The 24,866-nt window shown below is 41.1% G+C and overlaps 2 protein-coding genes across 2 annotated transcripts; both read left to right on the top strand.

Moving 5' to 3' along the window:
* Positions 1-836: 836 nt before the first annotated feature.
* Positions 837-14,345, top strand: xpnpep2 (X-prolyl aminopeptidase (aminopeptidase P) 2, membrane-bound). Its single transcript, XM_079557199.1, has 20 exons — positions 837-964; positions 1,324-1,376; positions 1,943-2,053; positions 2,145-2,208; positions 3,282-3,386; positions 4,840-4,926; positions 5,257-5,400; positions 6,169-6,270; positions 8,305-8,386; positions 8,675-8,876; positions 9,811-9,900; positions 10,148-10,257; positions 10,540-10,617; positions 10,702-10,773; positions 10,842-10,902; positions 10,976-11,045; positions 11,123-11,227; positions 11,305-11,441; positions 11,527-11,616; positions 14,040-14,345. Exons 1-20 carry the CDS (start codon positions 922-924, stop codon positions 14,241-14,243), a joined length of 2,010 nt encoding a protein of 669 aa, XP_079413325.1. The 5' UTR covers positions 837-921; the 3' UTR covers positions 14,244-14,345.
* A 2,097-nt stretch (positions 14,346-16,442) lies between these two features.
* sash3 (SAM and SH3 domain containing 3) lies at positions 16,443-24,833 on the top strand. Its single transcript, XM_079557493.1, has 8 exons — positions 16,443-16,736; positions 18,045-18,137; positions 19,663-19,797; positions 20,747-20,879; positions 21,045-21,196; positions 21,341-21,538; positions 22,017-22,161; positions 24,113-24,833. The coding sequence occupies exons 1-8, from the start codon at positions 16,680-16,682 to the stop codon at positions 24,370-24,372; spliced, it is 1,173 nt and encodes a 390-aa protein (XP_079413619.1). The 5' UTR covers positions 16,443-16,679; the 3' UTR covers positions 24,373-24,833.
* Positions 24,834-24,866: the final 33 nt, after the last annotated feature.

The following is a 24,866-nucleotide window of genomic DNA, read 5'->3' as shown; positions in this document are numbered from 1 at the left end:
TTTTTTTTTTTATGAATTCACATTTGTTCCAGATGGCTGAATGTCAAGTGCATGGATTCAGCACCACACATTATGACAATGGGCAATGACAAGAAGCTGCTGAGAACTCTTTTTTAATGTAACCTGTTATTGCCACAGTACAAACTAAATTGCCCCATGAGGGATAAAAAAGTTGAATTAAACATTGTGCATTGAACAAATCCGTCTCTCCACAGGCGCATAGCTTTACCCAATATAGAGCTTCAACAGAACACTGAGATAAACCTGTGCTCTTCCATGAAACATCAGGGACCCAAGGTCACAGAAGTCCAAATTGATATTTACAATTCAATATGATATTCAAACAATTTCCTTATTTAAATACATGCAAACATGTATTTAAATAAGGACACCAGAAGCAATGTCTCCATACCAAATCTGTCCTCGTTCTTCTGCTTGTCTTATGTGCCATCTGCATAGTTTAAAAAGGGAGATGGTTCTAGTTGGTTTTTCTATGGGGGGATTATCCAGCCCCCATAATCTGGAGCAACATATGAATAGAATTGCCCATCAAAATTTACTATGGCTACATCTTGGACTCCAGTCTCTTATCGCACCTTTAAATCTGACCAATTGGAAAGATTTACACAGTTGGGTGCCCATATAAGACCCTGCCTTAGTATATATATGCCTATAAGACTTGGTATCCACCTCCGAAAGCCACTTCCACTTGATTGGTATCTGAAGGCCACTGGGAGGCTTGATAGGAAGCAGTGGCTGAGGAGGAGGAGGAGGAGGAGGAGGAGAGATAGTGGGGCAGAGAAAGAGAGGACAGTCATGCACTTCACTCGCAGACACTGACACGCAACACACCCACAATACTTCTCCCATACGTCGCATCGGAGCACCTGCTAAATCCAGGCTTGCGAGAGTCTGGGCAAAATGCTTCCCTGGCTGCTGGCCTTCTCATTGGCCGCACTAACAGGTAAAAAGTTACTCTTATCACTTTTCCTTTTAAGTCTGTTCGTTGTTTACGGTTAGATTTTCTCGTTTTGCAGCAGAAAGTGCACATTTCTCCTTTATTGTCTTTGCTCCTTGTGCTTCTTAACAGATTGCCTGTAATAACCATGATTTAATTACACATCTTGTCCATCTCCTCATTTGACATGTTGCACTTAACGTGATTAATATCCCTTCTGCCTCCTGCGCACTTACGAGCCAAGTGTCCTCTACAGAATGTGAATGACAGTGTTTTTAAGGATTGGCATTGATTTTTTTTTTTTTTTTTACAAAAGACACGCTTCATATAAAGTCTGTTCATGTTGAATGTGCTTGTGTTGCCAGGACTCTCTGTCGGCTATGGCGGCACCGAGAGGAACTGCTCCGTATCTCCACCTGTAAGTGCTTTTTCATTCCTCAACTTTACACTTTGTTAATGATTATGAGGGAATGTGTGAGAGCGGCGGCTACTAGTTGTGAGAAATCTTGCGGAACGTTCATTGTAATGAATTAGAAAATTGTCCACAAGGAAAAATGACTTCATGACAAATTTGTAAACTTAATTGATCGAAATATTGACAAAGCAATCCCATATCACGTATAAGCACTAAAGTATAATGTGATAAACGTTATTGCTCAGGACACTGCGACACACAGTGACAATATAGGTGCTTATAAACTGTTTAACAAATGATAAGGAAGGTTTCTACCAAATCTTTATGACTATGGTGCAAATGTTTTTATTCAGGTGTGGTTAAATATCCACTCACTAAAAGCCAAAGTGGTTGTTCATGTTGATTCCCTGTGATAACATTTCGGAGCCTTTTTCTCTGAACCTCTGAGTGCTCTGTCCTTACACTGATACTTATGCACATTCAGAGCCCTTTTTACTCATAATAATTGTATTACAATAAATCTAATGAACGCCCTTGCACAGTGATGTATTCCTTGTCTGTCCCTTCAGTACGTCCCCGGTACAGCTGTCAATAGCACTCGTCAGCTGCGGGATCTCCGGAGCAAAATGGTCCCCCTTGGGATTTCTGCATACATTATCCCCGGCACCGACGCTCACCTGGTACGCCCCGCGGACCATCTCCATAACGAATCCATTTGAGATCTCGGCCCCTGTTTGACAAAGTGCTACAGTTTCCTTTTTTCTATTCCAGAGTGAATATATCGCACCACGTGACGCCAGGATGACCTTCATGACCGGCTTTAAAGGCTCCGCAGGTACAGTCCTCTCCTGCCCATTTTTCTCCCTCTGCACCTCCTCCTGATGATGACTCTACTCCCCCACATTGGAAGCTTCTTTCATCCCACAGCTTCAACAGCGCGGCTTTCTGGTCGTTACCTTTGCCGCACTAGGGCTAAAAATTGGATCTCAACCGAACTGAAACATTGAACTTTCGCAATTAGCAAAAGCGCAATGACCGCCTCCAAAGTGTTTTGTTACCGTCGCACCAGCCAAAAAATGCATAATGAAGATGAAAAAACATATAAGTCGCACCAGCCTTGGCAACTACCTGGGTACAGACAAAACCCCATGTTGACAATCCTCTCCCGGCATCACGTTGTTAATGCGCCCATTTGCAAACTCGTTCCTTTAATTGTGGCCATTTCGCTTTTAGCCCGCGATTAGCTTTATTTTCTACATTCCCGTAAGAGTAGCCTCCGCTTTTCGTCGAACCTGAGTATAAGTCGCAGCCAAACTATGCAAAAAAATGACTCATAGTCTGGAAAATACGGTACACATAAAACCTTTAGTTTCTACTACATGGTCCTATAGTCTTCTCCTCGATGTTATTGCTCCTGGATGTATTCAAATGGTGCTTTATGAACTGAATATTGATTCTAACACATAAATTGCATCTTGTCCAGTCTCTCGCTCAAATTTAATGACCGTTTTATTCTATTTCATGCATGGAAGGGAAACTGTTCATTACAGCGTGAAGCAAAGGCAGGCTAAAGGGAAAAGTCCTTCATTTGATAAAGAGCCGTAATTATCTGTTTTGTTGTGTGCTATGAACGCATCCTTTCATGAGCTGTTAATATTTCACTGTTTATGACACCATTGAGCGCACACTAGTGGAATGACAAGACTGAAGTGAACTGGTGTTATGTAAGCACCGCAGATCTTCACCATTTTCTCCTAACCTTTCGCCCCACACACACACACACACACACACACACATTTCAGTTTCTCTGTTCAATCTGCCCAATCACGCTGCAAACCGGGACTTTGACATTTACACGCATTTGTGATTCACTGTCACCACAATCCGCATTGTCTTCTCTCCCCGCAGGCACCGCGGTGGTAACTCCGACCAAAGCCGCGCTCTGGACGGACAGCCGCTACTGGGTTCAGGCTGAGAGAGAGATGGACTGCAACTGGGAGCTGCAGAAAGATGGTGAGGAGATCTTATGACAACATGCGATACATAAATAGAGAATGACAACTCCCCCTTTGATATCTCTGAGATATCACACAGCTCAGGCCCCATGATGTTCATGTTCACGCTGCTGTCAAACAAAGAGTCCACTGTTACAGTTTTCACCAAGCGAAATTACAAGATAAGATTAGATTTAATGCTATTTTGTCAAGTGCTGGCAACAAAATACAGCTGTGAATCTCTGCACAAAACACTGCTGTGCTGGTCCGAAGGTTGAATACTGAGGCTTGCTTAACCCCTTCATCCCCCACCATAACCGAGCACATTCGGCCCTACCCAAGTCTAAAAACTTCTTGAATAAAGTGTCAAAATAGCGACAAAAATTAGATAAAAAAGCGATGAAAACGTAGCAAAAAAGCCGAAATAGAGCAATAGAAAAGTGACGAAAACAAGGATGAAAATGCAACGAAAATGCGATGAAAAAGTGACAAAAATGTGGGACGAAGATGACCCAGAAAAAAACCCAACAAAAAAGAAAGAAAACCCAACAAAAGCGATGGAAAAGAAAAGACAACAACGTGAGTAAAAACCTCTTTTTAGATGAGTTTTGTAGGTTTTAGCTTTCAAATGAGGCATTACACTGGCCTATAGGCTGTGATCTTATGGATTTGTGTAGAACTGAAGTGGAGAAAAAAGGTGTGGGTTAAGAGGTTAAATAAAGACTCAATAGTCTGCAGTCCATAGTCTGCTGCACTTATGGCCTTAGTGTTGTGTGTTTCGAGCTCCAAAACTATTCAATTAATGTGAGCAGAACAGGCTGAAGTAACAAGGACAAATGCTTGGTAAAACTCTAGATTTTTAAGTAAAATACTGCCATACGATAGTACCTTGAAACTTTATCGATTTACCAAGCCGAGATAAATATCTAAGCTCAATAACATCACTACAGCGACTTGTTAGCTCGTCAAGGGCCAGCACCAGCCATAAAACACCTGTCCTCGGAATAGATCATTTTATCACAGCGGAAAATTAGTCTGCCATATGTCTGTCCTTGAGCGCCATGGTCATTATGCAGTCGTGCCATCCATCAAGAAGAAGGAAGAGTCTCAAGTCTTTCTTTGCAACCAACAGGTAAAAGCGGTTCGTGCTATTTCAGAAAACTCTCCACAATCCCACACCTGAGTCATTATGCGTTTTGTCAGCTTTTACCTCCACACTGAACAGCGAGTCCTTTACAGCCTGGTTTTTGAAAGATATCTCGATGTATAGGCTTTTGCATGATTTCAAACCCTGTTGATTGATCTAAAAACAAACACTAATCACGGGCAGGTTTATCTTGTTTGAGTGAAGGTTGCTTTTCTGTCACTATGAACCTTATGTAATGATATAGAATAATCAGTGTGAGCGATTCAAAAACATGCCATACACCAGCATTAAACTTATTGTAGTTGCTGTATGCGCTTTCCCTCAGTGTCTGTGGCGTCGATTGTCCAGTGGCTCATTGCAGAGGTCCCGAATAATGGCAAGATCGGCTTTGACCCTTTCCTCTTCTCTCTCAGTAAGTCGACACATTGCTTCTATCAGTCCAAGCAGATGGAAGATTATCAATAGGCTGCATTCATGAAAACCAATGCAGGATCTTACATTCACCTTACATTGGCTCTCCACTACATAAGGTTTGCTGTTATGTTTATTTTTTGTGGCTGACATCCTGCTACTACGTAAACAGGGACTGCCTTTATTTACTATGCAGATTTTCAATGTAGCGACTGAGTGAATTGAATTATATGTTCAGTAGAACGGTATAATGTTGCATGGATGCATCCTCTACTGTTTACCGAATTGATTTTGCTCATTGTGTGTAATTGCCTGCCGTTCCCTTTGTTAGAAAAGCAAGAGGAGTACGCCATCCATCTCGAATCAAGCAGTCGCACGCTCAAGTCCGTCCCCAACAACCTGGTCGATGAGGTGTGGACGAACAGGCTGCCTGTCCCGCCTGACAGCCTGCTTCGGCTTCCAGACAGAGTCATACGTAGGTCTACAGTACAGTCTGCAGTCGCCCGCTCACCTGTTATAGTGCCGTTTATCCTGTACCGGACACTGTCATAAAGCACCACTTTATGTTTTTACAACTGACTGAAATATGAAAATACAAACTCAAGAAGAGGGAAGATAAGGGCATTATATGGACGTTGTTTATGGTGAAGGAACAAGCAAATAGAGCAAATGGAGCGCATCGAAAACATAAGGGACGACAGAGAAACCAGGCATGGCATTAAGGCCACTCATATGAAGTCAAATATGGACATTACTAATTGTGGCAGCTGATAGTGGGTTAAATACATTCACAAGCTACTGAACAGCTTATCTCTGTTACTGGCGTGGAATATTTGAGCAACCTGTAGCTCTAGTGGGGCATTAAGGGGTTAGTATAACAGAAAGTACTACTGTAAAACACAGGTAGTCACAATGCCTGGCAGGTTATCTGGTTATCCTCATGCCAAAATTGCTTATTATATGCTGGGTGCACTATTGTTATGTGCCTTTTAATGTATGTAATATCAAATCTGCTGACATGTCTAAGAGCTGCTTCAAAGTTAGTATATGAAGCAGGTTTTCATGATTGTCACTGCCTGGCTGGATCAATATAGTCCCAGAAGAGTTGGACAAAAACCGATGTAGTTACTGGATGGAAGTGCACTTACTGTATGAGAAAGCCACTATTTTCCCAGCACCTAATGGAAATGTTGAAGATAAAACCCATGTTTCTGTTAGACTGACACCGGAGTATTGTTCACAGAGCGATCCTGGCAGGAGAAAGTGCAGGACATCCGTAAACAGATGGCTGAGAACCCGTACCAGCCCACCGCTCTTCTGCTGTCTGCGCTGGATGAGACGGCATGTAAGTGGCTCTTTATATGCAAGATGATTTAGAGGAGGAGAGTGCTGGTGCTGTTTATACTGTGCTTTGTCAGGTAAAACATGAATAAATGACTGGGATGTAAATATAATTTCGAAGTATTTTGCAAATGCATTAAGTCCAGTGTGTGCATAGATGAATTGGTGACTCCAGATTTCAAATGAATATTGAAATCTGAGTGCGCACATGTCTTTTTGTATAAACAACAGTCATTCCACAATCCTGACTAACTTCCTTATATAGACCCACTGCTTCTTACTCATAAACAACTACAGCTTATTTAAAGGGACTATACAGAGTTTAAAAATGTTAAAATTATGTATTTTCCACCCCATACATGTTCCAACAATGTCCTAATGTGTAGAATGAGCCCAGACCTGTTCACCACAACTGCCTCTAGAATCCTGCACTGTCACTCAAAACGGTGTTACTTGGGGTCCGAAGTGCCGTCATGCACAAACTTAAAGGAATAGGCCACCGTTTTTACTTAGCTTTGACGAGTTCTTTAGGACCTGTCTGATTTAGCCTCTCCCCCTCTCCTCTATAGCTCCAAAACTGGTCAAGATAGAAGCTACCAAGCTCTTCCACGTTTTCCCTATTTAAATATGGTTACGTGAAGTATAAAAAAGTATAATTACACACAATTAAACAATGTGGATTTTCTAAGCGGATAAAAGGGGGAACTATATTGTAAGGCGTAATAATACCTGGAGTCATTTGGCATCCGCACAGTAAAGTGAAGATTACTGCGCAGTAATCTTCACTTTACTGCACGGATTTCGAACTACTCCTGCGCCTCCTGTGTTTACGTGATTGAAGTCACGGGTGAAAACCAGACAGGTCCTAAAGAACTCATCAAAGCTAAGGTAAGAACATATCTCAGTATGTAAAAACGGTGGCCTATTCCTTCAATATAGAAGCTGCAGTTACACGTATGACCTGAGGTGGCAGTAGTGAGTATAAAATGCATCTAGCCCCTTTAACTAGACTGAAAGTACAGAGGTAAGTCAACTTTATTTGTCGAGCACAATTTGTTCACAACGCAATTCAAAGTGTTAAGTAAAAGGCAAAGAAAATCAATAAAACACAATTTATTGTCATTATATGTAAAATAAGTTTAAAGGAACAGGCCACCATTTTCCATACTGAGATACGTTTTTACCTAAGCTTAGACGAGTTGACGCCTAACTGTCTGGTCTTTGTGTGGGTGCTCAGTCACGCAAAAAGACCAAAGATGTTGTTAGAAACAGGGGTGAAGTTAGAAGTGACCAAACTCTTCCACGTTTCCCTTATTTAAACACGGTTACGACAGTAGTTACACGATCCAAGTTACACGACAGTTACACACAATTAAACATTGTCTATTTTCTAAGCGGATACAAAGGGGTGCTGTGTTGTATCTGTTCTATCCTCACCATGTTTAGTCCTGACTCTGAGACTCTGAGTGACAGGAAGCCAGTGCAGAGACCTGAGCACTGGACTAATATGTCCATATTTTCTAGGTCTTGTCATGTAACGCATCAGTCCTACAGCACGTTTAGAGCAGCCAATGAGCAGCCATTACATTAGTCTAACCTGCTGCAGACAAACACATAGTTTAGTCGATCTAAGTTCGGTTTATCTTGGATTCTGGCAATTTTTTTAGATGTTTAAAAGGTGCTGATCTTATTGATGTATCACAAGGCCACGTCAGATCATAAAATTGTTGAGAAACATTTTAAATACCTCCCAAGGTTGATATTAAGGGAGAAAATTCAATACTGCGGGGGACGTGCAAAGCAGATGTAAACGTTTTGGTGTTCTCGTGCACTTTAACTACTAAGTCACTGCGTGTCTGTTCCTCTTATTTGAATTTATTTCCACATCTTTACCTTGACGTCAGACTCGAATCAAACCCCTGACAGAATATATGCTCTCGAACAAGTCACGTACATGCAAATGCAAATGACATTCAGAATCTTGGCTCTGAAATATAGTACCTATGATGCAAATGATGTGGTCATCTTTCTCCCATAGGGCTGTTCAACATGCGAGGCAATGACATCCCGTACAATCCCTTCTTCTACTCCTACACACTTCTGACCATGAATGACATCTGGTAAGTCTGTTTTGATCGGATCAATCCTCAAATACATTATTCATGTTATCGAGGAAAATAGTGTCACTTCCACCTCTCTCTAAGCCTACAAGTTCCAAGTCTGTGAAATATATCCACAAACTTCACTGTGCACAGACAACACAAGGTGAAAAGGTGATGGAGGCAATCCCATTCCTCTCAAAAACTGAATCTAATGTAACTGAATACCACATTAGTATTTTATGATGCTATATTGTTGTGTGTGCACCATGTTGTATGTACTTTAATACAACTTGTGTGTTTCCACAGGCTGTTTGTGCACCTGGAGAGGGTCCCCGATGACCTGAAGGCGTACCTGAATGCGTCTTGCACCGGGCCGCTCTGCGTGCAGCTCCGGAGCTACGACTCTGTGCTGAGCGAGGTCAGGAAGTATGTGAACAAGCCCCAGGTCAAAGTGTGGATCGGGACAGAGTACACCAACTACGCACTTTACGAGATCATTACGCCAGAGGTACAGTGTTCACACACACAGACAAAACAACAACGTGCCTTTTGAGGACTGAGATTGTAGTAACAGGGTAGAGCATTTCATCTCAGAATAGTTCACACTGATCAGCTTTACCTCAGTTTCTTATACTTTTGCCATGTGTTTCATTACTGCCCCCATGTGACCAAAAGAAGGTACAGCAATAGAGTGATTCAGTTCAGTAGTTTTGACAAAAGTTTCTGCCATTTGATTTAAACTTCAGTGAAACTTCAAGGTAAGGCTGAAAGTGCATATGTGAGGTTTTAATGTTTTTGAAAATATGACTTACTTATAAGGATAACATCAGTTGCAAGTTCATCAGTTGCATAATTATCATTTTATTTCAGTGAAGCAGCATTTTCTATGAAGAAATGCTGGGCAGGAAAGTTATTTTTATTTGAATTTTTTGTTTGCCTTCATCTATGTCACTTCCTGTCGGTGTCCAATAAGGAAGTAAAGTAAGCTGGGCACAATCATTAGCAAAACCTTAAATAGCCATCCATTCATCCATTTTCTTCCACTTTTCCGTTGCCGGGTCGTGGATTGCACCAGCCCCCTATGGCTCCTCCTGCAGGTGGTGGGTCCACAGAATGACGGCCTCATGATTCTAACCGGGCCTGTAGGTCTCTCATAAGGGGGTTCTGAACCGCTCTTTGTCTGAACCGTGACCTAGGACCTGTTTGTCATGGGAAACCCTACCAGGGGCACGAAGCCTCCGACAACAGAGCTCCCAGGATCATTCGGGTGCTCAAAGCCCTCCACCACGTTAAGGTGGCGGCTCCAGGAGGGAAAAACCTTAAATATAATCATGTGAACTATGTCTTTGCAAAAAATGCATCTAATGGTGTCATATGCACTTTAAGATCGTTTTATGACTGCCTTACTAAAATGATGCGGTGCATTTTATTATGGTTTTCAGGAGAAGCTCATGACCACCTCATACTCTCCTGTGTTGATCGCAAAAGCTGTGAAGGATGAGACGGAGCAGCGGATTCTGAAGGAGGCACATGTGAGTCACTTAGAGACCCCAGACAGAAGAAGCTAATGGGGCTCTCAATCATCTGAACTCAACTCAAATGTACTGTAAACATCGCACACAGGATTTACCTGGACATAGGGCTCATTAAAACTTGAGAGCTTGCCTTCAGATGCATTCATTACTCGCTGAAAGACGTCTGACAGTCGTGATGTGCCGGCGGCTGATACAGTCGCTCTGACTCACTCTCTTGTGTTTCCTGTGCGTGTGTTTTGTGTAGGTGAGGGATGCGGTGGCGGTGATCCAGCTGCTGATGTGGCTGGAGAAGGCCGTGCCTGAGGGGAAGGAGACTGAGCTGACTGCAGCTGCCTATGTCAATAAGCGCCGCCAGTGAGTGCAGGAGGGCATCAATACACAGGAAACACTGTATTTGCATACCATTTGTTTGTGTTTATGCTCTCATGTAATTCACCCTCAGAATTTGTTTATGATGAACGCTATAGCAATCTTTAGTTATTTCAGTGGCATGGAGATGAAATGTACTGACTGGGAACACTTTCCTAGATAATTAGAAGAAGTAAATTTTAAAATATCTCTCATGTTTGTTTCACTCTATGATAAATAATCATTTTACACAAAACTAAAAATGAGATGATTTTCTTGTATTTTCAGGGAACAAAAGGACAGCAAAGGCCCAAGCTTTGAGACCATCTCTGCCAGTGGACCAAATGCTGCCCTTGCTCACTACAGGTTTGTGCATTAACAGATCAACACTCATGTCGTTTTGGCAACATTTCCTGCGTCTTAAGTTTAACGGTGGCGCCTCTGATGCAGTCCGACAAACGACACCAGCAGGCGGCTGACAGTGGACGAGATGTACTTGGTGGACTCTGGAGGCCAGTACCTGTGAGTAAAACATGTTTCGATTTCTGCATTTTCAGTCGGATGTGAGTCGTGTTTATTTCTGTTTTCAGGGATGGGACGACTGACATCACACGCACGGTCCACTGGGGAAAACCAACCCCCATGCAAAAGGTGCGTGTTATTAATAATGCACTATACATAAAATACATCATCACTAACTGTCGCCTTTTGTCGTAAACCACAGGAGGCCTACACTCGAGTGCTCATGGGAAATATTGAAATTTCCAGAACCATCTTTCCATCGGGAACTAAAGGTCCTAAAAACTACACACGTATTTTAAAATATGGCTGTTATTCCTCCTGTACATGAAGGTTTTTTATTTACATTTAGGTGTATACATGGAAATGCTTGGCCGCCGGGCATTATGGGAGGTCGGCCTGAACTATGGCCACGGCACAGGACACGGTGTTGGGAACTATTTCGGAGTTCATGAGTGTAAGATTTATCCCTTTTTTTTTAAGTAATATCACATCTCTTTATTTGCTTTATTATTATTGTTTTGTTTCCTCCAGGGCCGGTTGGTTTTCAGAGCAACAACATCGGCTTCACGGCGGGCATGTTCACGTCGATAGAGCCCGGCTACTACAAGGAGAATGACTTTGGGATCAGGATTGAAGACATCGCTTTGACTGTGCCGGCTAAAACAAAGGTGGGATTGACCACAACCTGTGTGGATTTGCATTTTAAAGCAACGCTGTTCAATTTAATGCACGTGCTTGTGCTTGGTTCTCCAGTATGGACACAACTATTTGTCCTTTGAAACGGTGTCCCTGGTGCCGTACGATCGCAAGCTGATCGACACCGCACTTCTCAGCCCACAGCAGGCAAGACTCATTCTGACATTAACCAAGAACATGTTCTCCAGTTTCCCAAACCTAAAAGCTACTTGAACAAAGTGTCAAAACAGTGACAAAAACAAGGATGAAAATATAACAAAAATAGCCACAAAAAAATGATGAAGAGACAAAAGAGCAACAAAAAGGTGCCAGAAAAGCAACAAAAACACGACCAAAAAGTGACGAAAACACAATAAAAAATGTATCAAAAAGCAAGGAAAAAATACAAAAATCCTTATAAACTGTGACAAAAACGCGGCGACTTAGTCTTAGCTTTCAAATGAGCCGATACTCTGGCCTATAGGCTGTAACATACTGAAGATACTGTCTGTAATGTCAGTTGTGACTATGTGTGATTTTGTGACTGTGATGGTGAACCAAAATAAAGTTAAGTCTATCTATCTATCTATCTATCTATCTATCTATCTATCTATCTATCTATCTATCTATCTATCTATCTATCTATCTATCTACAGTATCTATCTATCTATCTATCTATCTATCTATCTATCTACAGTATCTATCTATCTATCTATCTACAGTATCTATCTATCTATCTATCTATCTATCTATCTATCTATCTATCTATCTACAGTATCTATCTATCTATCTATCTATCTACAGTATCTATCTATCTATCTATCTATCTATCTATCTACAGTATCTATCTATCTATCTATCTACAGTATCTATCTATCTATCTATCTACAGTATCTATCTATCTATCTATCTATCTACAGTATCTATCTATCTATCTACAGTATCTATCTATCTATCTATCTACAGTATCTATCTATCTATCTATCTATCTATCTATCTACAGTATCTATCTATCTATCTATCTATCTATCGGAGGTTACGAGGTTTTACTTTATTACATGTGTTCATCGGTTTTAATGTAATCTATATTTTAATAAAAGGATCTTTTGCTTCTATAATGCCACACATTCACATAACATTAGCATTCATAGTTTCGGGAAGTATTTACATCCCTCTTTTACTCCACTGTTACTATGTTGAAGTCGGATTCTGAAAATAGGTTGGCTCTCTTTTTCATTTCTACTTGTAATGCAATATTGAATGGCGGGGATTCGTACATTTTTGCTTCTCTAACCGTGAACAAACCGACTTCCTCCACTGTCAATCAATGTGACGTTACAATAAAACGAGGAAAGTCAAGGCTAATCGTTCTGTCTTATTTGTGTACTTTAATTTTAAAGTCATGATAAATCTGTTAATCCCCACATGAACCGAGCACATTTTCTCCAGTTTTGCATTACCTAAGCTTCTCGAAAAAAGTGTCAAAATAGCGACAAGAAATGAGTTGAGAACAAGGAGGAAAACGCAACAAAAGAGCAACAAAAACGTGACAAAAAAGTTACGAGAAAGTGACAAAAAAAGATGAAAAAGTGACAAAAATGCAACAAAAAAATGACAGAAATGCAACAAAGATGTGACAAAAGTGCAACAAAAATGTGCTAAAAATGTACAAAAAGTGACGAAAAAGTGACCAAATGCAACAAAAAAGTTACAAAAAAGTGAAAAAATGCAACAAAAAAGTGACGAAAAAGCGAAGTGTTGAAATGAAAAAGCGACGAATATACAATAAAAGAGGAACAGAAAAGAAATGAAAAGAAATGTCAAAAAAATGTTGTGACAACACGGCAACAATGCAAGGAAAAAGATCCGTTCCGATCAGTTTTGTAGGGCTGGCCTATAGGCTATACACTTTTAGATTTGGGTAAAGCTGAACTGGAGAAAATGCACTTGGTTAAGGCAGGGGTTAAAGGGGGGGTATTATGCTATATCGACTTTTTCAAGCTTTACATCATGTTATTATGTCATTCCCTCATTAAAAACATGCCTGAAGTGTTGCCTTGGCACATTCACGTATTTTTGTGTAATCTGTAAAAACTCTGATGGCGGCCATTTCAGGGATAGGTTTGCCTGAGTCCTCCTAGGAACGCCCCCACCTCCTGGAGACGCCTCCAAGCTTTCGTCACCAGCCGAGTAACCAACCACTGCTCCTCAGCAGAACCCCCTCCCCACTGATGCCACAGACAGAGTGTGGAGGGGGCGTGTCGGAAAGGCTCTGAGGTTCTTAAAGAGACAGAGGCCTATTTCATGACATTTGCTACAGCCATTTTGAGAGAGCAATTTTATACAAGGCAGTTCTTCTAATTTACTGCATTTCAGAAGGTTTCATCATCATTGTAGTGTGATATAGACTGGTGCTATGTGATTGAAAAAAGCATAATACGCCCTCTTTAAGAGGTTAAAACTACTATCAGTAACCCCCAACACGTGGCCTTCAGAATGGCCTTTTTACTGATAGAAAAGACATGAGCGTATAATAAGTGACTAAAAGAGGTCTAAAAACGTCTGAAAGCTGCTTAAACCTTTGTCTCCAGACCCAGTGGCTGAACAGCTACTATGAGACGATCCGCAGAGTGCTGGGGCCGGAGCTGGAGCGTCAGCAGCTGCTGGCAGAGAAGGACTGGATGATGAAGAACACTGAGCCCATCATAGTTGCAACTGGATCTTCACTTAAAGTCTCCTCTTCCTCACTGCCCCTCCTCGCTTTAGTGCTCACTCTGATCCAAAGCCTCCTGTGAGCGCCCCCTGCCTGTTAGTCTCTGCTGGTAGCAACATGTAGACGCCTGACGTGTTTTCCCTTGAGGGAAGGATGTGTGCAATAGTCATAGGTTTAAAATAATCACTGGAAAGGGTTGATGTTTCTTTGTAATCTTAAGATTTTTTAGATCGGACTTTTAAAGATCTGATATTTTATTAAAGTAACACTTTTTAATTCTTTGTTGTATGCAATTACTTTTTTGACATTTATAGACTTTTCTCCTGAAACTACATAACAAGGCAGCAATGGAGAAAATATTGCTATAGGGCTGCATATTATGAGGGAAAAACTGCGACCTTTGATCATTTCATTTATTTATGAGTTTAATGAACACACATGGGACTCATGCACCTCTCGCTCACTCAAACACACTCTCACTCATCCTGGCCTATTGTACATGTTTTTAGGGGTAGGGGAAACCAGAGCACCCGGAGGAAACCTACACAAACATGGAAGAGCATACAAAAAAGCTATGTTTTACTGTGCAGCCTTAATACTGTAATAAGATAACTTTTAAATGGCATAATGAACAGCTGGTCCTGTTTCCAGTAAGCAGCTGAAGACTATATTGTTGGCACAAGGGCAGGTTTTGCAGACCACAGGGTGGGAGCACCTGCTGTTGACACATGTGAACGGCTCTCCCTCTGCAGCGCACACACACAGCACAGCACAGTAATGCACAAACCGAGGTACGTATTGCTGCCTGTTTTGCAATAGTGGTTGTCGGTCAAGAGGCCGCCTTTCAGTAAAGAGGAACTTGAGAATGAGATCATCGTTTTAGTGAACTGCTCCACTTCTGCATGTGCCTTTTGTGTCATCTCAGCCACCTTTACAGAAAATCATCAACAACAAGCTCTTTTTTCCCCTTTAAAAAGTGTAAAACTCAAACCACACATCGTGCAGAGGAAATCTTTAGTATTCAAATGTATTGGCTATAGTATAGTGCTTTATACATTTCCTGAAGTAATCACAGCTCTCCTGGTGGTAAAGTTTTCTTGTCTGTGGGTTGTGAGGTTACTCTCGTGCAGTCAAAAACCCCTAACTTATTGTTTTTGTGTTTCGAGTAAATTTGAAGTTTGAAGCCAGTTTGATGCCAGCCTCCAGTCGATTGACAGGAAACTAAAATGGGGCATCCTTTCATCATGTGGTTTGCTGCACCACCAAAATAACAAGCTGCTTACACTGTACTTCCCTCTTTGACTCTGCCGCTTATGTTTCCATCCACTGTGTTAAACATGTAGAACAAGGATAGTCTGTTTACTTGCCTGTAACAAAGGGTTTTCACTTGTCTTCAGTTTATACAAATCACAGCTGTCCACATTTTTAAAAAGCTGAAAGGATTTTCCCACAGCTATATTGCATAGGTCAGGGGTAGGCAAGTTTGCGACGTGGAAGGCCGACATCATTGCCAAAACATCCAAGGGCCGAATCTCAACATTGTAGCCTAAAGTAAAGAACTATTTTCTGCAAATGCCAATGTTTTACATCAGTGGTTCCCAAGTGTCAGGGCTTTGGGACCCATTACCCTCAGATGACAGGCCGAGGAACCAAATAAAGCTGGAATTTGTTGTATATTGTATAAAATATTGTAACAAGGCCTTGTATTGTAACAGGTTTTTGTAGATATCCCTTTAAGACTGTTTATCATTATATATGACCAAGCGGTATACTAATACTGACACTATGTATTTTTACTTTAACAGGTATTTGATCTCTTATTTGCACAATAATATTTCTCAAAATCATCTTGGGGGCCAGAGGTTCTGTGCTGGAGGGCCGGATTTGGCCCCCGGGCCTGACGTTGCCTACCCCTGGTATTGGTGGTTGTGTGTGTACACGTGCACTTGGTTGGGGATAGTTTTTAATATTGTTTTCCAATTAAAAATAGTGAATCTAAATTCCTTTTGATTATATGTGTTAATTGTAGAACTTTAGGATGATTTAAGCAATACATTTAACAGCAAATTCTTTCACGAAACAAGAAAACAGATATTATTGGCCTAATTTCTAAAAGAAAATGACACTGTAAACAAAAAGATTGGGATCTCCTAGTTCAGAGAGCAGCATAGTCAGTTACTGTATAAAGAGTAAAGAGAAGATGCACATAACGGGTCCATAATCATGATCATTTGAACTCCATGTGATTTTTTGTATTATCTACTGTATATTGTAACACCATGATAAACATGCAACAAGCTTCCCCTGAGTTTACTTTGGTATCACCAAAAACAAGAGTTACCTCCCTGCTGTCTCTGTGGCCACGTGACTTCCTCTCAGCTTGTGCTCTTCTTTCGGCTGCTCAGACGCCGGCCGCCTTCCTCTGTTTTTCTCTCAGACTGACAGGCAGCAGACCAGGTACCCTGCAGTTTAAGTGTAGTTTGTTTCTTGGTGTCCAGAAAGCTTGGGACCAAAGACGATGCTGCGGAGGAGACCATCCAATGCTTCTGAAAAGGAGCAGGTGCAAAAGAAAAAGGTAAGTTTAGCTCTTTCAAAAGAACAGATAATAACTCAGACTGATAAGGATTTCAAGGCTTGTGTTGGTGGTGCAAACTGTGCAGCTGCTGTTTTGCTGGTTGGGTAAAACAGGATGTGGTTTGTAGTGTAGAGTTTAAATGGCATCACAAAAAGTACCAACTTTTATAATCACATAGCTGCTTATTGCACTCTTCTGTATGCTGTGCTATATTATACAGCTGCAGTGACCTTTTCCTGTGGTCACAGGCTCTCCTCGCACCTCTCATCACATTCTCCTTAATGATGATTGAGTTCATATCGAGGCTCGAAGCGAACATCGGCTCTGACGCACCTTTGACTCAACTGAAATCTCATGTGGTTTTGTGAAGCAGGGATCTGTGACATGAATCACTGACATTTGCCAGAAGAATAGGCTCGTATGGCAGGAGGTTTCATTGTCAGAGCGTGCAGACTCTGCAGAGAAGAGGCTCTGACAAGAGCTGAAGAGGTGCAGCGATTGGATGAAAGCCGTTGGCTGTTTCCTGTGGTTTTCACTTAGAACAGAGAACAGTGAGACTGAGAGCAGCAGTCGCAGTAAATGTAAATGACAACACGGACAAAAGGAGTTTGAGGTTGAGGCTGGTTGACATTACAACATCACTGTCCACAAAGAGTGACTAGAGAAACATTTCCCTGACTTTTCTCTTTGTACAGATATCTGCATTTTGTGCATAACTCACTCTCAACTTTACCAACATGCAAACAGCTTAAACGTGATGGTTGTTTGCCTTAAACAGGAGGTTAAAAAAGATCTAAATTCGGTTATTTGGGCTTTTTTTAGCCTAAATATTACATCAACAAATGAAAACAAATATAATGCAGCCGAAATGTTCTTGGTGATAGTCTGAGAAAGGTCAATACAGAAGGTCCTGGGTTCAAATCCCAGGTCGGATGGGGCCTTTCTGTGTGGAGTTTGCATGTTCTCCTCGTGTCTGTGTTGGTTTCCCCACCACTAAAACATACAGTACAACGTCAAACAGGTTAATCCTCCAGCGCAGTAGTTCTGACCATCTGGAGATGGTCCCCGCCATGAGGCTCCTTAAGGGCTGTCCCAGCTGCGACAATACCTTTCACAGCTTCACTGGGGTATATCAGTTATCATCATCCCTATAGTGCACCTTATGTTAGTTATGAATACCACATTCTGACCCTCATTGATATGATATCAAGAAAGGAAAACTCTTCTGAAAATCACTATCATCTCCCGGAGTAACAATGTTTTTACGTCGTCCTCTGTGTCCACAATAAATCTTGTTCTTGTTTTCAGCTCACCTTACAAAGGTCAAGCAGCTTCAAGGACTTTATGAAGCACAAACCCACATCCCCTGTTGGAGACAAAGAATTCACTTTGGACGAGACGGTGAGATAGATGATACTTTCAGAATATCACATACTTTTGTTTGATCAGTTTGTTTACTTGGACCCAGAGGTATTTAGGGCATTTCTCAGTGGTGCAAAAAAGACGCCATCTAATCCCCCACCTGCCTCTGCGTGTGTCATCATTAAGCAGCGCATAGAGAAGTGTGACTTCCCCTCTGTTGATCTGTCAGTCTCTGGTGGAAGTTGGAGACTCAGTAAGAGGCAGAGCAGAGAAGAGGAAGTGAGGCGCACCGGGCCCAGATGACAAGAGACAGGACGTCCCGAGGCAGCCGAGCAGAAAGCCGCTGTTTCCAAACACTGCAGTTACTCAAGTCCCCACCTGAGAGAGTGATTTACTGTTTACCGGCAGAAACTTATATGTATATGTATATGTAGGTAGGTACTGATTCTGAAGTGAGAGTTGGACAATAATTAAAGGCAGTCAGAAAGAGGATAGAGGCTTTTGAATTGTGGGCGTGGCTTCAACATGTCCTGAAAGAAATCCAAGAGAAAACATCTCTAAAATTGCATGTAATTTTAGTCGACTAAATTTAAGACGAGTTTAGTCAACTCTGCATTTACAATATTCATTATAATCATACTTAATCAAGGTCCTCTGCTTCATGGAGCTGCTCCCACATGAACAAAGCTCAGAGCTGAGCTGTCAGAGGAAGTTTGGATGATTTTAGTCTCTTTTCATTATTTCTTTTCTTATTTTAGTCGTCGAAAATATCTGGATATTTTAGTCATAGTTTTAGTCTCATGAAAAAACGTTTAATTTAGTTTTAGTACAATTTAGCCAAATTACTTTGACTAAAACTCTGACTAAATATTTAAGTCAACAAATTAAATACTGGGTCGGAGTTGACCTGATGGATGAAGACTGATTCTGAAATCTCATTATTATTCGCCTCTTGGCGCTGAGAGAAAATGTTTTTGTTTGTTGCTGGTTGGAATCATATGTTCATTCATAGTGAAAGACAATTATACCTTTTCTCTATTCAACAAGGGTTCATGTATTTTTTATTTTTTTTATTTTTTTCAGTACAGATCTTAAATAACTGGTCATTTGGTCTTGCTGATGTTTGATTACACGAGCTAGAAGAAGCTTCTGCAGATAGAAGTGAGACGTCAACAACTTAATCAGTTCAGTCTACAGTAGCTTGTTTGTTTGTTTGTTTGTTTGTTTGTTTGTTTGTTTGTTTGTTTGTTTGTTTGTATTTGTATTCTTTTTTAGCCTGACAATGTATATAGCCTAATACAGTTACACTGAAGTGATGGCTGAATTTCTTATTGGGCCATAACTGATGGGAAATGTTGCATTTCGTGAGATTTACCTGTGAGTGAAGAAAGAGAGAGAAAGAGAGAAATAAAATGGCACGTGACTTTGTGGGTGCGAGCAATGTGGGCGCAAACGCTCAACACATAAAGTCTGAGAAGTAAAGACTTACCCTCACCTTACCTGACCCAGTACCACCCAGTGCAGTGTTAAACAGATTCTTGATTCTTCTGTCGGTCTTTTGCAGGCGACAGATGGGGAACAGGTCGAAGATGCGGCGAAAAGCGGCATCAAACTGGGAAAGAAATGGCGCAATGTCATCTCCCGCACCATGACCCGCAAAACGTCAAAGATGGTTCAGAAGGCCCTGGCTGAGGAAGGAGTAAGGAGATTTTAATTACGTGCACATCGATGACAAAGAGACACAATTCAAAGCCTAAATCACTGTTCGAACATGTGAGGTTATATCATACCGCTCAAGTAGACAGAGTCCTAAAGAAGAGCTTTGTCGCCATCTAGTGGACAAGTGTGGCAACTGCGTTTTAGATGCAAGGACTTTTCCCTGTAGTGTATAAATGAACGTCACATCAATGTTTGGGTAACGTATTACAAAAGTAACGAGCTACAAAAATATATTGCTTTTATCAGTAACTAAGGAATATAACATATTACTGAAACTCTATCAGATCAGTTCAGTTCAGTTCAGTAAACTGTATTCATCCCACATGGGGCAATTCCTTCAGAGCAGAAACATAAAATATAAAACAGCCACGCAAACCACATACAACCAAGCAAGTAGAGCTCACACATAGATACAGTCTGTCTGAATTACAGGCAGGTGACAACCTCTTCGAGAATATGTTAGTCATTACAATTCAAGGAACTCGAGTTACAAGTGCATTTATTGTATCAACAAAAAAAATGCCCCCAAATAAAATGCAGCACCAAATCAGGTTGGACACTGGTGTATAAGATGTTCAGTTGCGCATAGTTAATGTCGTCAAAACACGAGACAATGTGGATAATGAAGGAAAAGGAAATTGTTGACTTCACTTTCACACAGCTCGGTGGCTTTATTACTATTTTCAGTTTATATTTTGCCAAAACTCAAAGCTACATTTTTAATCAGTAATATGTGATACAAACATATTACATTTTTAAAACTGTAACTACTAATATGGAATATATTACAGTTTTAAAGTAACTTGCCAACACTGCCCCCTCTCACATAATATTGTATATATTTGTGATACTATGACACATGCATTATTTGTACTATACAAGGTTTGGGTGGATTTTTTATTTCATTTTAATAAATACTGTTTTGTCAGGCTGACAACAGTGAGGACCTGTCCCCTGTGTCTCCAGACTTTGTCCCAGATCTGAGTTTGGGACAGAGGACGTCGGTTTGCTCCACAGGATCGGAGGACACCATGCCCAGTCCTACCCGGCAGCTGTCCGGCAGTGAGTCTCACACAGTAAACCATTGTAATATGATGTGGTCAGATTATTGTACAAACTCTAGTCATTACAAGGTCATTGCAATCTTTACATCAAGCACATAAACAATTTTTCTGTCCCGATTCCCTACACTGCACCTACAGAGTGTTTCTATGTGTGCCCTCTCAGACGCCGATAGACAGAGTTTGGACAGCGGCTACAGTCAGAGGGACAGTATGCGGCTGGAGGACAACTCTTATAGCGGGCCCTTCTGTGGCCGCGCTGTAGTACACACTGACTTCACTCCCAGCCCTTATGACATGGAATCACTCAAACTACAGGTGAGTTGTAGAGAAGCCCCAAGTACCGCACTGCTCCTGATTCCACTGGCATTGAACTATTATATTGTAGGTCTTATGCGGTGGACAAATGACTCCACATACAAGGACAGTAAAGCGCACCTAAACTTTATAACTCTCTTACAGAAAGGAGACATTATCCACATCATAGAAAAGCCACCTGTTGGGACGTGGACAGGGAAGTTGAACAACAAAGTGGGGTCCTTTAAGTTCATTTATGTCAACATGCTGCCGGACAACAGCCCCTCATGCCAACGACAACAACGCAGACGCAAAACCCAACCCAAGAGCCTGGAGGAAGTACTGGACAGCATCGGGCTCACTGTGAGAGACAAGTTCATATCTATTACACTGTCAGATGAATGATACTGTGACTGTGGATGCTCTGCTGGTTTCATAGAGAAGGCAAAGCCTGGTATTTCATAACATGATTAATCATCGTAAATTAATGTTAATTACTGTGCTGTATTGTACGACCTAGATGTTATTTGAATAATTAAGCATAAAGCCGTCCTAGTTGAATGTTGGCCATGGCAAAGAATAGATGAATGACTTTAAAATGTATCACATGGAGATGAGGAGCTCGATTTCTTACATTAAAGCTAGACTCAAAGCCATGAAGTAAATTGACTTACTCAGACTTCAATTCCCAAAACAATCTGTTTTTTTTAATAGACATAGATTGGAACAGATAGACCAGCTGAAGATCATGAATCTGCAAAAAAAAAAAAAAAGGGATGTGTCACAATGTTTCCTGTTCTTGTGAAATGGCGTGACCAGAGGACCATTGTTTGCCTGACAGGAGCTGAGCTCTTTGCTGTCGATGCACGGTTTCCAAAGCCTGGAGGACTTCACGGGACTGAAGGAGTCCCACCTCAACGAACTGAACATCACTGACCCAGAGCAGCGCACGAAGATCCTGAATGCCACAGACCTGCTACGAGACTGTAAGTTCACCAAATCACTGTGGTAACCTGATGCATTTTCACAAACACAAGTGATTTAAGACTTAACGCCTCTGTCTGGGATGAACGTATGTGACAAGATGGCTGACATTGATTTTCATTATTCATTTATAACAATTACTTACAGGCAACAAGACAATATTATGCAATTAGGGAACAAACAAATTAGAAATTGCTCAAGATTCAGACATTGGTTTCACGTCTAGGCCAGAGCACCTCCAAAACAGCAGCTTATTTATTTAAGTTTATTTGAATAGGGACAAGTATGTCACATTAACTCATGTTACTACAACATTTTAGCCGAAGATAATTCTCAATGTCCGTCCCCAGTTGGGCCTTTACAAAAAAAAAAGAAACAATACATAGTTAAAAACACATATAATAATACAGCACAACACTATATAAACACAGCAGATCAGACGGTCAGTGGTCACATTTCTGACCTCTGATTAAAAAGTCTTTAAGTTTGTGTTTGAAAAGGACCCAGTTTGACTCTCCCTTCAGGTCAGAGGGTAAACAGTTCCAGGCTTTAGTGCCTTGTACAGAGAAAGCTGATTGTCCAAATGAAGTGTTTCGTTTCGGGATCTGATAGTTCCCGTTCTGAGCTCCTCTAGTCCTTGAACCCACAGCCCTGAGTGGTTCTATACACTCACTCAAGACCTGTGGGGCTGGTTCGAACATTTATGCATGAGCTTCAGCTGGGAAAATGTGATAACATTTTCAAAAGATAAAATGTTTAAATTCCTCAGACTGATACAATGATGTGACCTAATGGGCTTCCTATCTAGGATTTTAACCGCTCTGTTATAAATCATTTGTAGTGGCTTGACAGTAGTGGCTTGACTGTAGTGGCGGTGGCCTGACACCTTGAGCAGATGCAGTAACTAATATGTGAGATGATCATGGCGTGCATGAAAGTGTGAGCAGCATGAAACGGGAGGTAGTCCCTGATCAGCTGTGTGACCTCCAGAGGTCAGTATTTCTCAAATGTAGTCTATGGTTAAGGGAAAAGTGACACATTGAGGAGAGACAGAGACACATGTCAAAAGTAAACAGTCAAGTCCGGCCCCCTCCGGATTGGACCTAAAAGCCAGTCCTAGTTTACAAAATGAGGAGAGTGAGGAAAAAGTAAACGGTCAAGCTCCCTCCCCTCCCCTCCTGACTGGACCTGATGTGAAGTTCGCCTCATTGGTCGTTCTCATTAGTTGCTGGGATCAGCAAAGGGAGGGACTTAAAAAAGAAATTAAAAAAAATGTATTTGACTTATGTTACGTCAAATTTCAGGCCTAGGTGGTCGATTATACGCAATCTATTGAAATGGTGAAACAATTAAACTTACAGACTGTCACTTTAAGGTGTGCAGGAACCGATAACATTGATTTAATGCATTTAACCAGTTTAAAATGTTATTGGCTGATAACACAATAACACACAAGAACAAGCCAATAATATAATATAACGTAAGAAACCATTTGACAATAATGTAAAGAAATGAATGTAATAACTGCAGTCAGTTTTGATGTTTTGAGTTACACATTATCAAAAGTTATTCTGCTTGAGAGGCCAATGACGTACTCATTTATTATATTATTGGCAAATCATAAGGTATTGCGTTATCGGCTCAACAGTGTTACTACATCATTGGCTTATTATTACGAAATTGACTTATTACATAACATTATCAGATCAAACTCCTTCTTGCTAGAGACCTAACCACTCAACCACAAAGTCCTTTTGACATTTTTTAAGTTCTGACAGAAAGATATGAGAAAAAATGGTAAATCCTTGTCAGTCTGGCGTCTTCATAATCATAACTGGCTTACATCTTTATCACAAATTAAAGATAGTTTGACACAGTCTTTGTCTTGATTGGTTGGTTGATTTTTTTTAGTTTTTCTAAATAGCCTAGACATTGTTTTTTTGTCTCCTTTAGCCGATGACGAGTCAGACTCAGAGGAGGATGGAGAAGGATCTGTGAAGAATGCAAAGGATCCCAGAGATTCGGGTTGTTTTGAGAGCTCAGAAAACCTAGACAACGCTCGCGACGAAACCAAGACGAACACAGCAGAGACGACAGAAGATACGTCAAACACAAAAGACCTGCCAAAACCAGAAGAGGTGGAGGAGGTGGATGCTCTAGATGCGCAGATGGAGGAGCTGACTTTAAATGAAGTAAACGAACAGCCAAAGTAGACTATCAACATCTTGAAATATGAAGGAAATGCACTGCTCGACAACAACGGCGACTGATGCATTCGGTGCACGTCGAGTTGAATTGTCTTCATAATGTAAAAGAGCAGAAACTGTTTGGGGAGCATTTTTTCCCCCAAGCTACAGGTCGGAGAATCCTTGGTTAAAGCATTTAATCTGTACTGTATAAATTGCCACAAACCTTGATTCAGACTTTTTCAGGCTTGTTCCACAGGTCATAACTGTTTGACCTTTTGACTTTGAGATTGTTATATTTCGCTTTTGTGATATGCAGCAAACTGGTGTAGGTGCTACTAGGACAAGGAGAGCCGAGTTGCTCGCACTTCGTCACCGAGATGAATGTAAAGTAATTTTGCGTAAGTGTCATACATAATGAAACTCTGCTGTAAATAGCTCATGAAGTCAGGCAGATATTCCTCTCCGTTGGATTTCACCTTTGTGTATTTTTAATAAAGATAATATGACAAATTTGTGAT

Source organism: Gobius niger (assembly GCF_951799975.1).
Source record: "Gobius niger genome assembly, chromosome: 5".
Taxonomy (NCBI): Eukaryota; Metazoa; Chordata; class Actinopteri; order Gobiiformes; family Gobiidae; genus Gobius; species Gobius niger.
The sequence above is the reverse complement of the archived record's forward strand: the minus strand, read 5'-3'. Positions and strand labels throughout refer to the sequence as shown.